Source organism: Hemitrygon akajei, chromosome 3, assembly GCF_048418815.1.
Source record: "Hemitrygon akajei chromosome 3, sHemAka1.3, whole genome shotgun sequence".
In the NCBI taxonomy this organism is placed as follows: Eukaryota; Metazoa; Chordata; class Chondrichthyes; order Myliobatiformes; family Dasyatidae; genus Hemitrygon; species Hemitrygon akajei.
The window spans coordinates 81,169,546-81,185,459 of record NC_133126.1 but is presented as its reverse complement, the minus strand read 5'-3'; the positions used below and the strand labels follow the sequence as shown (position 1 = coordinate 81,185,459).

The 15,914-nt window shown below is 43.8% G+C and overlaps 1 protein-coding gene across 2 annotated transcripts in view; it reads right to left on the bottom strand.

Annotated features, from left to right (window-relative positions):
• Positions 1–14,458, bottom strand: part of cox16 (cytochrome c oxidase assembly factor COX16) — an 86,319-nt gene extending 71,861 nt beyond the window's left edge. Inside the window, exon 1 of one of the 2 annotated variants that reach the window (XM_073040232.1) lies at positions 14,432–14,458. In XM_073040232.1, the coding sequence (XP_072896333.1) occupies positions 14,432–14,443 (12 nt within the window). In that variant the 5' untranslated portion in view covers positions 14,444–14,458. Of the gene's footprint in view, positions 1–385; positions 508–14,431 lie in introns of those variants that run through there. The other variant, XM_073040231.1, reaches the window with a different exon arrangement.
• Between the last annotated feature and the right edge of the window lie 1,456 nt (positions 14,459–15,914).

Sequence of the window (15,914 nt, the reverse complement as noted above, 5' to 3'; positions counted from 1 at the left end):
AATCTCTGAGAAAGGCCAACAGTCATTTACTTTTATACTTGTACATCTATTTCCATTGTAGCCTGACCCCTTAAATTCCATTTCTTTTTACCTCATAATAAAAAGTTATTCCAACGTACATCATCTATGAATCCAAAGCGGTGGTTCGTCCCTCATCCCTATGTCAATCTCTTCCCATCATGTGATCAACTAATTATTACAGAATGGAGAGAGGTATGGGCTGGGGTACTCCTCTGCCCATCTACAACTTTCCACACACACATCCCCCACATGCATGTCTCCCAAAAAACACACACAAATATCCCCCACATGTTTCTCCTAACAAACATTCAGTCCCTTTATTATCCTCGTCCCACACGCCCTCTCTTTCCACACAGGATCTCACCAGCATCGGCAGCCCGAACCTTAGTGTTCTGCTCCCTCTCAGATAGTCCATGACACAGACCGGGGTTGGGTGCCGGGGAAACGTTTCATCGATGCACACCTACTTCCGCTTGTACATCGCCAACCTCGTCCGGGCGGCTGCTAGCCTGTTCAGCCTATTTCAAGGCAAAGTTAAACATTTCCTTTATTCAAATCACCCTATTTAACGTGACCATTACAATTGTTCTAGTGAAACCGATTTTGTTTTTTGCTGTTCACTACTCCCTGCTTATTATGATAGGGCAACTTGTATGGTCTGACGATCTCGAGGTTCTCCTGCCAGTTTCCGTAATTTCGCTTTGGTCTGAGTTAGAGCCAGCTAAAACAAACGCCTCGGCCCTCTAGATTTCAGATTAGACACAAAGTTTTCATCTAGCAGACGAATGTGTTTCAGAAAAAGGAATGGGAAAAACCAGCAGCTGCTCAGTATGATGTCGTTCAGGAATTTGTGTCTGCCAGTGGCGAAAGCTGAAAGGAAGTCGATGGTGTGAAGAGTGAAGTACTCATCACAAAAGCAAAAGGGCAAAATTGTTTTATTCGGAACATATAGAAAATGTAGAAAACAGAAAACAGCAGAGGTCACAATTCAGATGCGACATCTGAGGAGATAAGATCTTCGTGACCTTTCTAGTCACGGACGAGGTTTGAAGAGTGGCGGGTAGGTAATACCGTTCAATTATTCATGAAGGGAAATAAAAATAATCCCACAAAATATAGACTACTGCATCTCACGTCAGCGACAGGAAACTACTTGGAGAGGATTCTTTGGGAAGGGATTTATGAGCATTCGGAAAACCATAGCCTAAGTAGTTACAGTCAGCATAGTTTTGTGTGAGGCAAATTATGCCTTACTAACTTCACTGTGCTGATGTATAGAGAGATCTTGGGGTCCGTCATAACACGCTGAAAGTAGCTGTACTGATTGATAGGGCTAAATGTGATAACTACAAACTGCTAAATAAGGGGGCCATAAAGCTTAGGTTCTCTGAAGCATCATAAACCTTTCTTCCACTGTTAAAGAATAGGTTACAGGCATTTGCAAACCTTGATGCAGAGGAAAGTAACATTGATGAGGAGACTAACAAGTAGAACAAAGTGGCAACTATCAACGGACAGAACAGTGAAGCTATAGATAAGAGAAAAGAAAGGAGTGGGTTACAAAGAGTCATACAACATGGAAACAGACCCTTTGATCAAACTGATCCATGCCGACCAAGATTCCCATGTAAGATGGTACCATGTGCCCACATTTGGCCCCTATCCCTCAAAACCTTTCCTATCCATGGACCTGTTAAAATATTATTTAAATGTTCATATACCTTGCTCAACCTCTTCCTCTGGCGGGTCATTCAATATGTTATTGACACTAAAGGTGAAAAGGTTCCTATTAATTTTTTCCTTTCTTATCTTAACCTCCTGCCCTCTAGTTCTTGACTCCCGAAATCTTGGAGGAAGAACTTAGCATTCACCCTATCTGTGCTCCTCGTGATTTTGCACACCTCTATGGGATCAGCCCTCATACTGCTACACTGCAATGGAAAAAGACCCAACCTGCTCAATCTCCATAATTCAGTGCTTAAAGTTCTAACCACGTCCTCATAAATCTCTCCTGCACTTTTTACAGCTTAATGGCATCTTTCTGATAATAGTGGAGCCAAAACTGAATACAGAATTTTAAATGCAGTTCCACTAGCATCTTGCAGCACAACATCCCAACTTCTATATTCAGTGACCTGACTGATGAAGAGCAGCACCCCAAAGACCTTCTTCACCACCCTAATTTCCTACAATGCCACTTTCTAGGTCACTCTGTTTTCCAACACTTTCCCAGTGTACATCCAGTATGTGGAATACCACGGACATTAGATGTCCATAAAAGAAGCTGACCCAGAGGTTACAGGACAAATGGGATACATGGGTGTTACTCTGGTTGGCAATCAGTGGTGAGCGATGTGCTGCGGGGTCGGTGCTGGGCCCGCAACCATACACGATATACATTTTAACGATCTGAAAGAGGGACCAAGTGTAATGTATCTAAGTTTGCTGATGATACTAAATTGAGTGGAAAAGCAAATTGTGCAGAAGATATGGAGTGTCCACAGTGAGATATGGATAGGTTAAGTAAGTGAGCAAGGGTTTGGCAGATGGAGTACAATGTTGGTAAATGCGAGGTCATCCACCTTGGAAGGGAAAATAGAAGATCAGATTATTATTTAAATGGTAAAAAAATTGCAGCATGCTGCTGAGCAGGGGGCCTTGCGGGTGCTTGTGCATGAATTACAAAAGGTTGGTTTGCAGGTGCAGGAATGTTGGCCTTCATTGCCAGAGGGATTGAACTTAAGAGCAAGGAGGTAATGCTGCAACTGTATAGTGTACTGGTGAGGCCGCACCTGGAGTACTGTGTACAGTTCTGGTCTCATTACTTGAGGAAGGATATACTGGCTTTGGAGGCAGTGCTGAAGAGGTTCACCAGGTTGATTCCAGAGATGAGGGGGTTAGGCTATGAGGAGAGATTGAGTCGCCTGGGACTGTACTCACTGGAATTCAGAAGAAAGAGAGGAGATCGTATAGAAACATATAAAATTATGAAAGGGATAGATAAGATAGAGGCAGGAAAGTTGTTTTCACTGGTAGGTGAGACTAGAACTAGGGGACATAGCCTCAAGATTCAGGGAGTAGATTTAGGACGGAGATGAGGAGGAACTGCTTTTCCCAGAAGGTGGTGAATCTGTGGAATTCTCTGCCCAATGAAGCAGTGGAGGATACCTCAGTAAATATAGATTTGGGTAGATTTTTGCATAGTAGGGGAATTAAGGGTTATGGGGAAAATGCAACTGGTGGAGATGAGTCCATGACCAGATCAGCCATGACCTTAGTGAATGGTGGAGTAGGCTCGACGGGCTAGATGGCCTATTCCTGCTCCTATTTCTTATGTTCTTGTGTTCTAAATACCAGAACAGTGAAGCATATTGAACATAGAACATAGAAATCTACAGCATATTACAGGCCCTTCGGCCCACAATGTTGTGCCGATCATGTAACCTACTCTAGAAACTGCCTAGAGTTTCCCTAGCGCAAAGCCCTCTATTTTTCTAAGCTCCATGTACCTATCTAAGAGGTTCTTAAAGGACCCTATTGTATCTGCTTTCACCACCACCGCCAGCAGTGCATTCCACGCACCCACCACTCTATGTGTGAAAAACTTACCCCTGATAACCCCTCGGTACCTATCTCCAAGCACTTTAAAGCTATGTCCCCTCATGTTATCCATTTCAGCCCTGGGAAAAAGCCTCTGGCTATCCACATGATCAATGCCCCTCATCATCTTATACATCTCTATCAGGTCACCTCTCATCCTCCGTCACTCCAAGGAGAAAAGGCCGAGTTCACTCAACCTATTCTCATGAGACATGCTCCCCAATCCAGGCAACATCCTTGTAAATCTCTTGTGTATTCTCTCTCTATAGTACCTACATCCTTCCTGTAGTGAGGTGACCAGAACTAAACACAGTATTCCAAGTGGGATCAGACCAAGGTCTTATATAGCTGTAACATTACCTCACGGCTCTTGAACTCAATCCCATGGTTGGTGAATGCCAACACACCATAAGCCTTCTTAACAACACTGTCAACTGTGCAGCAGCTTTGAGTGTCCTATGGACACGGACCCCAAGATCTCTCAGATCTTTCACGCTGCCAAGAGTCTTACCATTAATATTATATTCTGTCTTCAAATTTGACCTACCAAAATGAACCACTTCACACTTATGTGGGTTGAAGTCCATCTGCCACTTCTTAGTCCAGTTCTGCATCCAATCAATGTCCCACTGTAACCTCTGACAAACACCCAGACTATTCACACCACCCCCAACCTTTGTGTCATCAACAAACTTACTAATCCACCCTTCTTCATCCAGGTCATTTATAAAAATCACAAGGAGTAGGGGTCCCAGAACAGATCCCTGTGGAACACCACTGGTCACCAACCTCCATGTAGAATTCAAACCATCTATAATTACACTTTGCCTTCGGTGGGCAAGCCAATTCTGGATCCATAAAGCAATGTCTCCTTTGATCTCAAGCCTCCTTACTTTCTGAAGGAGCCTTCCATGGAGAACCTTATCAAATGCCTTACTGAAATCCATATACACTACATTCACTGCTCTACCTTCACCAATGTGTTTTGTTACATCCTCAAAGAATTCAATCAGGTTCATAAGGTACAACCTACCCTTGACTATGCCTGATCATTATGTCTGTCCACATTCTCATAAATCCTGCCTCTCAGAATCTTCTCCAACAACTTGCCCACCATTGAAGTCAGTCTCACTGGTTTATAATTTCCCGAATTACCTCTACTCTTTTTGTTGAACAAGGGAACAACAGTTGCAACCTCCCCAATCCTCCGGTACCTCTCCCGTCCCTATTGATGACGCAAAGATCATTGCAGGAGACTCAGGAATCTCCTCCCTCGCTTCCCACAGTAGCCTGGGATATATCTCATCCAGTCCTGGTGACTTATCCAACTTAATGCTTTTCAAAAGTTCCAGCACATCCTCTTTCTTAATGTCTATATCCTCAAGCATTTCAGTCCACTGGAAGTCAACCCCAGGATTACCAAAGTCTTTCTCTCTGGTGAATACTCAAGCAAAAGTATTTATTAAGTACCTCTGCTACCTCCTCCGAGTCCTTTATCGCACCTGATTGGTCCTATTCTCACACGGCTCATCCTCTTGCTCTTCACGTACTTGTAGAATGCTTTGGGGTTTTACTTAATCCTGCTCACCAAGGCCTTCTCGTGGTCCCTTCTGGCTCTCCTAATTCCATTCTTAAGCTCCTTTCTAGCAACCTTGTAGTTTTCTAGAGCTCTAACAGTACCTAGTTTCTTGAACCTTTTGTAAGCTTTTCTTCTCAACTAGATTTCGTACATAATTTGTACACCATGGTTCTTTAACCCTACCATCCTTTCCCTGCTTCAATGGAACATACCTATGCAGAACTCCATGCAAATGTTCCCTGAACATTTGCCACATATTTGCCATGCATTTCCCTGAGGACATCTGCTCCCAGTTTATGTTCCCAAGTTCCTGCCTAATAGCATCATATTTCCCCCTACAGGTTCCCCCACTATTCGAAGGTAGAGCATTCCTATGAAATGGTTTGTAAGCCGGAATGTCGTAAAGTGAAGAAGCAATTACCATTTATTTATATGGGAAAAATTTGTGAGCGTTCACAGACCCAAAAAATAACCTGCCAAGTCATGCCAAATAACACATAAAGCCTAAAATAACAGTAACGTATAGTAAAAGCAGGAATGATCTGATAAATACACAGCCTATACAATGTAGGAATACTTTTCTGCAATTATTGCAGCACTATCCACCGCAGCGAAAATCTCACGCAAGCGCTCTCAGCAGCACTCCCGGCAGACACACAAGGCGCAAGCGCTCCCGGCAGAAACACTCTTTCCAGTAACCTTTAAGCTATGAAGCTACCAAATAGCACATAAAAATACACAGCCTATATTACGTAGAAATAATCTATGTACAGTGTAGTTTCACTTATCGGAATCGGGAAGACAGTGAGCACACTGAAGATGGTGTGTTAGGCTGAGTGGTCGGAGGTTGGGGTGGTGGGAGGTAGAGGAGACTGGGGTGTCATCTCATCGTCATCTGTTTCCATCAGGGCAGGCAGGTCACCTTCTTCTATTTCTGCCTGCCTCGATGTCGAAGGTCGAGTTTCATCGTCTGCTGTGGCTGATGTGGAAGGCTTGAAAAACAACAGTATGCTTGACTGCTTAGCCTCGCGCACTTTTCTGTCATACAGTTCTTTGTAAGCACTCAAACCATCCTGTAAATATGCCCTAAACCTACGTACCCTTTCAAAATTAAAGTCATACTTTTCTGCAACCATTGCAGCGTTGTCAATCGCAGCGAAAATCTCACACAATTGCTTCACGTTCAGTTCCTGGACGACTTCACTTTCAGGCCGTTCGCTGCTGCATTTGGTTTCAATTGTTATCCTTTCTTCTTCATCAGCTCTTAATCTCTCAGTTCTTGGTCATGGGATGCCAAAACCTCTTCAACATCATCTTCATCAACTTCCACAAACCCTTAGCCAAACTCACTATGTCCTTACTTTGTTCACCACGATCGAAACGCTTTATTATGTCTAGTTTTACGCTAAGTGTAACACCCTTACGCGCTCTTTTAGGGTTTTCCGATACCTTAGAACTCATCTTGATAACGGATGCACAAAATAAATCGACATAAAGCACAGATGCTCACAGGCACAGGCGGCTAGAATGCAGTTCCAGGGGAGGAGCTTGGCTGCTCAGGGCGCGCACTGACTTTTTTTCGTAACAGTGAAAACACCTTCTGCTAGCGAAAACAGGTAACTAATGTAGGTCTTTAGTAACAGCGAGGTGATGTAGAGCGAACGTTCGAAAAACAGGGGACACCTGTACCGCAATTAAATGTTTTCCCAAATTGTCTGCTCTTATCCCTCTCCAGCGCTATGGTGAAGGAGATAGAGTTGTGGTCACTACCTCCAAAATGCTCTCCCATCGAGAGATCTGACACCTGACCAGGTTCATTTCCCAATACCAGATCAAGTGCAGCCTTTCCTCTTGTTGGCTTATCTACATACTGTGTCAGGAAACCTTCCTGAACACACCTAACAAACTCCACCCCATCCAAACCCCTTGCACTAACGAGATGCCAATCAATATTAGGAAAGTTAAAGTCTCCCATCACAACAACCTTACTGCTCAATTCCAGAATCTGCCTCCCTATCTGCTCCTCAATATCTCTGTTACTATTGGGAGGTCTATAAAAAATACCCAGTAGAGTTATTACCCCTCTCCTGTTTCTGACTTCCACCCACACTGACTCAGTAGATAATCATATAACCATATAACCATATAACAATCACAGCACGGAAACAGGCCATTCCGGCCCTCCTAGTCCGTGCCGAACTCTTAATCTCACCTAGTCCCACCTACCCGCACTCAGCCCATAATCGTCCACTCCTTTCCTATCCATATACCTATCCAATTTTACCTTAAATGACACAACTGAACTGGCCTCTACTACTTCTACAGGAAGCTCATTCCACACAGCTATCACTCTCTGAGTAAAGAAATACCCCCTCGTGTTTCCCTTAAACTTTTGCCCCCTAACTCTCAAATCATGTCCTCTCGTTTGAATCTCCCCTACTCTCAATGGAAACAGCCTATTCACGTCAACTCTATCTATCCCTCTCAACATTTTAAATACCTCGATCAAATCCCCCCTCAACCTTCTACGCTCCAATGAATAGAGACCTAACTTGTTCAACCTTTCTCTGTAACTTAAGTGCTGAAACCCAGGTAACATCCTAGTAAATCGTCTCTGCACTCTCTCTAATTTATTGATATCTTTCCTATAATTCGGTGACCAGAACTGTACACAATATTCCAAATTTGGCCTTACCAATGCCTTGTACAATTTTAACATTACATCCCAACTTCTGTACTCAATGCTCTGATTTATAAAGGCCAGCGTTCCAAAAGCCTTCTTCACCACCCTATCTACATGAGACTCCACCTTCAGGGAACTATGCACTGTTATTCCTAGATCTCTCTGTTCCACTGCATTCCTCAATGCCCTACCATTTACCCTGTATGTTCTATTTGGATTATTCCTGCCAAAATGTAGAACCTCACACTTCTCAGCATTAAACTCCATCTGCCAACGTTCAGCCCATTCTTCTAACCGGCATAAATCTCCCTGCAAGCTTTGAAAACCCACCTCATTATCCACAACACCTCCTACCTTAGTATCATCAGCATACTTACTAATCCAATTTACCACCCCATCATCCAGATCATTTATGTATATTACAAACAACATTGGGCCCAAAACAGATCCCTGAGGCACCCCGCTAGTCACCGGCCTCCATCCCGATAAACAATTATCCACCACTACTCTCTGGCATCTCCCATCTAGCCACTGTTGAATCCATTTTATTACTCCAGCATTAATACCTAACGACTGAACCTTCTTAACTAACCTTCCATGTGGAACTTTGTCAAAGGCCTTGCTGAAGTCCATATAGACTACATCCACTGCCTTACCCTCGTCAACATTCCTCGTAACTACTTCAAAAAATTCAATAAGGTTTGTCAAACCTTAAGTCCCTCCCTGACTTCCTCCTTTTCTGCAACCGTGACACTATCCCTGATTAGCAATGCCACACACTCACCTCTTTTGCTTCCCCCTCTGTTGTTTTTGAAGAATCTAAAGCCTGGCACACTCAGCAGTCGTTGCTGCTCCTGAGACATCAAAGTCTCTGTAATGGCCAGAACGTCACAGTTCCACGTATTGATCCACACTCTAAGTTCATCCGCCTTGTTTACAATACTCCTTGCATTAAAGTAGAACATCTCAAGCCATCAGGCTGAGTGCATCTTTGCTCTAACATCTGCCTATCCTTCCTCACAAACTCCCTACAAGCTGTCTCTACTTGTGCTCCAACCTCCCCATCCTCTGCCTCTTTACTTCGGTTCCCACCCCTCTGCAAATCTAGTTTAAACCCTCCCCAATAGCATTAGCAAACCTCCCCGCCAGGATACTGGTCCCCCTCAGATTCAAGTGCAACCCGTCCTTTCTGTACAGGTCACACCTGCCCAGAAGAGGTCCCAGTGATCCAGAAATCTGAATTCCTGCCCCCTGCTCCAATCCTTCAGCCATGCTTTTATCCTTCACCTTATTCTATTCCTATACTTACTGTTGTGTGGCACAGGCAGCAATCCCGAGATTACTACCTTTGAGGTCCCGCTTCTCAGCTTTCTTCCTAACTCCCTGTAGTCTGCTTTCAGGACCTCCACCCATTTTTCCAGCTATGTTGTTGGTACCAATTTGTACCACAACCTCTGGCTGCTCACCCTCCCGTTTCAGGATATTGATGGATATGCTCAGAAAGATCATGAACCTTGGCACCTGAGGGGCAAACTACTATCCTTGTTTCTTTTTTGTGCCCACAGAATTGTCTATCTGTCCCTTAGCTATAGAGTCCCCTATTACCACTGCCATCCTCTTCCGTTCTCTACCCTCTGAGTCACAGGGCCAGACTCAGTGCCAGAGGCATGGCCGCTGTTGCTTGCCCCAGGTAGTTCAACCCCCCCCCAACAGAACTCGAAATACTTATTATCAAGGGGGACAGCCACAGGGGTACTCTCCACTACCTGATACCCTCCCTTTCCTCTCCTGACGGTCACCCACTTATCTGTCTCCTGTGGCCCTGGGGTGACTACCTGCCTGTATCACCTCCTCACTCTCCCTAACAAGACAAAGGTCATCAAGCTGCAGCTCCCATTCCCTAACTCGGTCTCTAAGGAGTGCAGCTCAATGTATCTGGCGCAGATTTGGCCATCAGGGAGGTTGGAAGTCTCCTGGACATTCCCACATCTGATACCCAGAACAGAAGCCTGGCCTTGCAGTCATACCCACAATTCTTACTAGAGGGAGAAAAAAAGGTAACCGACCTCACCCAGACCTGTCCTTGCCGAAGCCCCAATGAGCCAAAGCCCTACTACTCTGACTTGCACTGCTCCGCTGGACAGTGTCTCTTTTTTTATTTTGGAGCTTTCTGATCATCCCTGCACGATGACGAGCTACTGCATCTGCACACTTCTTCCCAACCTGTGCAAAGCTCACTTCCTCTTCAAATCAATTGGTCCACCGCTCATGCGCCAAGCCCCTCGAAACACTCCTTTTCATACTCTTCTCCCGACCCGTGTGAAGCTCACTCTCTCTTCGAATTGATGGTCTGACGCTTATGTGCTATATTGGGAGGTCAAATGCCTTGTAAATACATTCACACAACAATATATCGATACCCTCATGATGCAAGCAGAGGATGCAACTGCTTGCAAAATGATGCAACTTATCAGTGTAGGCAGATATCGAGAAATTTGCACATCAAAGAAAAACAAGGCCACCCTCAAACCAAACGGAAATTATCAGAAATTATGCAGGAAAGAACACTTCAAGGAACTGTTGGAAAAGAAGGAAACATCCAGGAGCAGGTTGTTATAACCAACCTCTAAAAAGCAAGTGATCTTTCAATCCATCAAATCCTCAGAAATGGGGCAGTGTCTTTCCAGGTGAACCCGAATGCAGGATGGTAAAAAAAATACTGTTAGTAGCAGCTGTCCAGACACTACAATTCTTATTGGTCTAGAAGAAGGAACAAGTTCCAGTGTAGTGAGTGGATGGAGTTACAGTGAAGACAGCGAACACATGATGATTGGAATAAATTGCATGTATCTTGACAGATTTATGTGAGATTATAAGCTGGTGACAACCGTTAGTCTCGCGAGACCATGGATCTGCACCTGGAATGGTTTCCAGGGCGCAGGCCTGGGCAAGGTTGTATGGAAGATCAGTAGTTGCCCATGCAGCAAGTCTCCCCTCTCCATGACACCGATGTTGTCCAAGGGAAGGGCAAGGGCCGATACAGCTTGGCACCGGTGTCGTTGCAGGAGTTACCAGAACAAGGTTGAAAGCAACGTCGGACTGCCTTAGGGACTCCAGCTCCAGATTTGTCCTCAGGGTTTACTCCCGAAGCCTTTCCCATGAGTGGTTATGGCCGCAAGGTAGCAGAGGTTTGAAATCAGAGTTTTCCCTCTCTTAGATGAACTGCCTTCCCAGGCTGACGAGCTCCATCTACCCGATTATAAGTTGGAGCCATTTGATAACCTTCTCAGAAAGGAATCAGCTTGTTTTAGAAAGTCTGCGGATGTATAAACTTTACAAACTGATGGAAAAATGCTGAAAATAGAAAAGCCTACTCAAGATGAGCCACAGACCTTCAGAGGGCTTTCTACAGGATTCACAGGACACGCTGTGGACAAATGAAATCATCTTGTGAGAGTGGCAAATGGCACTGAAGGTAGTGTCGTTATCGCACAGGCACCCAGCTTTGATTCTTACCTCCAGCGCAGGGTGGAGTTGTTGGGCACATGACAGAGAATAGGGTACAGGAAAAGTAAGTGAAGGCATGAGATCGCTCTGAGAGCCAGCACAGATTTGATGAACTAATCAGATCCCTTCTATTTGAAAGTGGCCCAAAACATTGACTGTACTCTTTTCCATAGATGCTGCCTGGCCTGCTGAGTTCCTCCAGCATTTTGTGTGTGTGTTGCTTCAATTTCCAGCATCTGCAGATTTTCTCCTGTTTCTGATAAAAATATAATCAACATCTCCAAAAGTTTCAGTCTAACTGTTGAACCCAACTTTGAAGATGTGGGTCAGTTTATTCTTATTATGTTCTTTCCATAGGGGCAAGTGAAGTTGAGTTCTCACAAAGATGGCACCAAGTGGCTGACTCTTTGAGCTCATCTGTGGAAACAGCTTAAATTCCTCTCTTTAATGTCTTTTTTCCCTTTCCAAGATGGTTGGAGTTGTATCGATGTCCGGATCTGCAAGTGGCACTCAAACTGCCGTTTAAAGCAGATGAGTTCCCCATCCTGGAGCTCACTAGCTGACTGCGACGTTCTCCAGGCGTGGCTTGGAAGATGGCGCCTCCGGGTTGTGGCCCTGTGGACAACCGATTCCAGGCCAGTGTTGCCGACTGAGGCGTCGTAGGAGATGGAACATCAGGATTTCACTGTGGCAGATATCTCTGTAGTGAAGCGGTCTCACTCTCCCTCTCTTCCTCTCAAAGGCGGGGAGAGTTTTCTACCGACTGTCGAGTTGGAGAATCTCAGAATAAAAAGCGATGCGGCAGACTGTAATACTGTATTGTAACAGCCATTATCGCTTTCCCTTTTTGCTGGGAAAATGGGTGATGTCTCTCTGTCCCTTGTTAGTGAGAGAGAGAACCTGTGGCATGGTAAACTGTTGGGTAATCAACAGTTTTTGTTGACTGCAGATCGTGGTCTCCTCTTTGGGGAGTTTTGCTGTTGCTTGGTGAGTGGTGGGTATTGACAATTTTTGCTGAAACAGGCAGGGGGGAAGGTGGGAGACTGATCCATTGATGCTTTGCTGGTTGCATGGGGAAGGGCTGGACAGTGTGTTTTTGGGGTTCTAATGTTTTTCTGTCATTCATTCTTTTGGAGTTCTGTTTTACATGGATGCCTGTGAAGACAAGTATTTCAGGTTGTATAGTGTACATATTCTATGACATTAAATGGAACCATTTGAGTGAAGTTATTCCTCCTGGTTCAACAGCCAGATGGCTGAGGGGTAATAACTGTTCCTGAACCTGATGTGTGAGTCCTGAGGCTCCTTTAACTTCTTCCTGACAGCATCAGTGGGAAGAGAGCATGACCTGGGTGTTGGGGGTCCCAGGTGATGGTTGCTGCTTTCCTATGACAATGGTTTGTGTAGGTGTGCTCAGTGGTGGGGAGGGCTTTACCCGTGATAGACAGGGCCGTATCCACTGCTTTTTCTATGGTTTTCCATTCAAGGTATTGGTGTTTCCATACCAGGCCGTGATGCAGCCAGTCAATATATGTCGACATTGATACTTATACTTATTAAGTACTCTTATTACTTTGCTTTGTGGCTGCAGTCAGTGCAAAACATAAAATTAATATAAGTTACAAGAAGAAATAAATAATACAAAAGAAAAATAACATGGCAGTGTTCACAGGTACTTAAGATATAGGAGCAGAATTAGGCCATTTGTCCCATCGAGTCTGCTCTGCCATTTCAACAATGCTGATCCATTTTCCCTCTCAGCCCCAATCTCCTGTCTTCTCTCTGTACCCCTTCATGCCCTGACTAATCAAGAATCTATCAACCTCTGCCTTAAATATACCCAGTAACTTGGCCTTCACAGCTGCCTGTGGCAATGAATTCCACAAATTCACCACTCCCTGGCTAAAGAAATTACTCCTCATCTCCATTCTAAAAGGAAACCTCTGTATTCTGAGGCTGTGTCCTCTGGTCTTAAATTTTCAATGAAATCCCCTCATTTTTCTGAAGTCCAGTGAGTAGAGGCCCAGAGCTATCAACTGTTCCTCGTATGACAAGCCTTTTTGTCTGTGTGAGGAGTGGCGCGCCACACAGTCTTTAGTTCTGCACCTTGTAAGGCATGAAAATGCCCGACGCTGGCCTGAGTTGGCATCATCATTTCAATCCCAGGATAATTTTCGTGAACTTCCGTTCTTGATCAGAAATCTGATGGCCAAGGAGAATAAGCTGTTCCTAAAACATTGTGTGTGTGTCTTCAGGCTCCTGTACCTCCTCCCTGACGGGAGTAGCAAAGGAAGGGGTGTCTTTGATTATATTAATGATTTAGTATTCTTGTTTTATGTAATTTCCAGTACACGTGTACAAGAGAATGAAATAATTGTTCCTTCAGATCCAATGCAGCACAAAAAAACACAATAAGATTTAAAAAAGCAATAAGTATAAATGCACAAGATAGCTTATATACATTGATTGTATATCCATAAAGTGATACTGGGTACAGGAGTGTCCATAGATAAGGTACTCTGACAGGAAATAATAAAGTAGTGGTAGTGGGGTGGGTTAGTAGGTGGGCGTGTTGATCAACCTTACTGCTTGAAGGAAGTAACTGCATTTGAGACTGGTGGTCCTGGTCTGGATACTATATAACCTCCTCCAAAAGGGAGTAGGGCAAACAGTCCATGAGCAGGGTGGGTGGGATCCTTCATAATACTGCTGGCCCTTTTCCAGCAGCTCTCTGTATATATGTCATGTGTATTTATTGGTTGTAAACAACAGTCTGTGGAGACTACTAAAAAGCTTGGAACAATTTTAGGCTTCCTGCATCAAATTGTTTGTTGCAGTAACCCTAAAGCAGCTGTCAGTTTCATTTTGTGGTGAAAAGGAATTCCAACAATCTCAGCATCAGAGCAAGTGCTGAAGTGATGCTCTTGCCTTATTAAGTTTTAATAAATGGCACAACTGGTAGAGTCACTGCCTCACAGGGTCAGTGAACCGGGTACAATCCGGAGCTCGGGTGATACTTGTATGGAATTCATATATCCTACCTGTGACTGCATGGATTTCCTCTGAATGTTCCAGCTTTCTCAGGCATATAAAAGATGGGTTGGTAAGTTAAATAGCCCTCGTGTGTAGGTGAGTGATCGAATCCAGAAGCAGATGAAGAGAACATAGGGAGAATAAAGAATCTGAGATTAATGTTGGATTAGTACAAATAGGTGAAGCAGACTCAGTGGACAGGAGGGTATGTCTCCATGTTGTGTCTCTTAATGATATTGTGACCACATAAGCTGCTGTATCACACACAAGCTGTAGATGGCAGTGTGGTAAAATGGAAATAACTATCTGTGCATTGTATTGTCTCCGAAAAAACTCAAAGTGATCCCTTGTGAGGTAGACAAATATTTTAAGAGCTTAAGTTCAGTCTTTAATATTTGATAACGATACACATAAAATGTTGAAGGAACTCAACAGGTCAGGCAGCATCTATGGAGGTGAATAACAGTTAACATTTTGGACCAAGACCCTTCATCAGGACTGGAAAGGAAGGGGGCATAAGCCAAAATAAGGAGGAGAGGGACTTGCCTCATAAAATATTTTTTATGACTTCTGACCTATCCTTTATGGTCCCATTTATTAGATTTTTGACACATCCAGGCAAAAAATTTGATGTCCATAATACACTGTTGTATACTTGGTGGTTACTATTGATATAGATATTTTGTTCAGCATCATTTTCTGCTGTACACATATAGAAAACATTTCCCTTAACTATTCCTGTATCTGTTCTGCATTGGAATAATAATTGATGTGTAACTGCTAAGGGAAAAATCCTACTGCAGTGAGCTTGTTAAGTGATAATCAGCATGCATTCATCACAAGGTTAATGACAATAAAAATCTGCAAATATATTGAATTACTGTATTAATACATATAAATTACAAAATGCCCACAATCCAATAAATTGTGCAATTTAATACAATGAATTATTTGTCCAATGCAGTGAACACTGCCAGATATGGGGAATCAACAGCTAATTTATATGAATGACATCTCAACAACTAATTACAAAAATCAAAAACTGAATTTATTGAGAATGTGAAATAATGCGCCCTGGAAGTCCATAGCGAGGGTACTCCCTTCTGCCGCCTGCGTGGGATGACAAGTCTATCGGGACCCAGAGGACTTGTGGAAACTGCGTGGTGGTTTCTTTCGAACTTATAGTCTTTTAACATCTTTGGACTATTTTTACTGTGCCCATGGTCTGTTTTTTTAATCAATTATGGTATTTCTGCACTGTTGTAACTATATGTTAACTATAACTATATGTAACTATGTGGTTTTGTGTAGGACTTGTAGCTTTAGTTTTTGGTTTGTTGGATGGTAGAGTTCGTCTCCTGACTTGGTGTGTCTGGGTAGACACAAGGAAATCCACAGAAGCTGGAAAGTCAAGCAACACACACAAAATGCTGGCAGAACGCAGCAGGCCAGGCAGCATCAATAGGGAGAAGCGCTGTCAACATTTCGGGC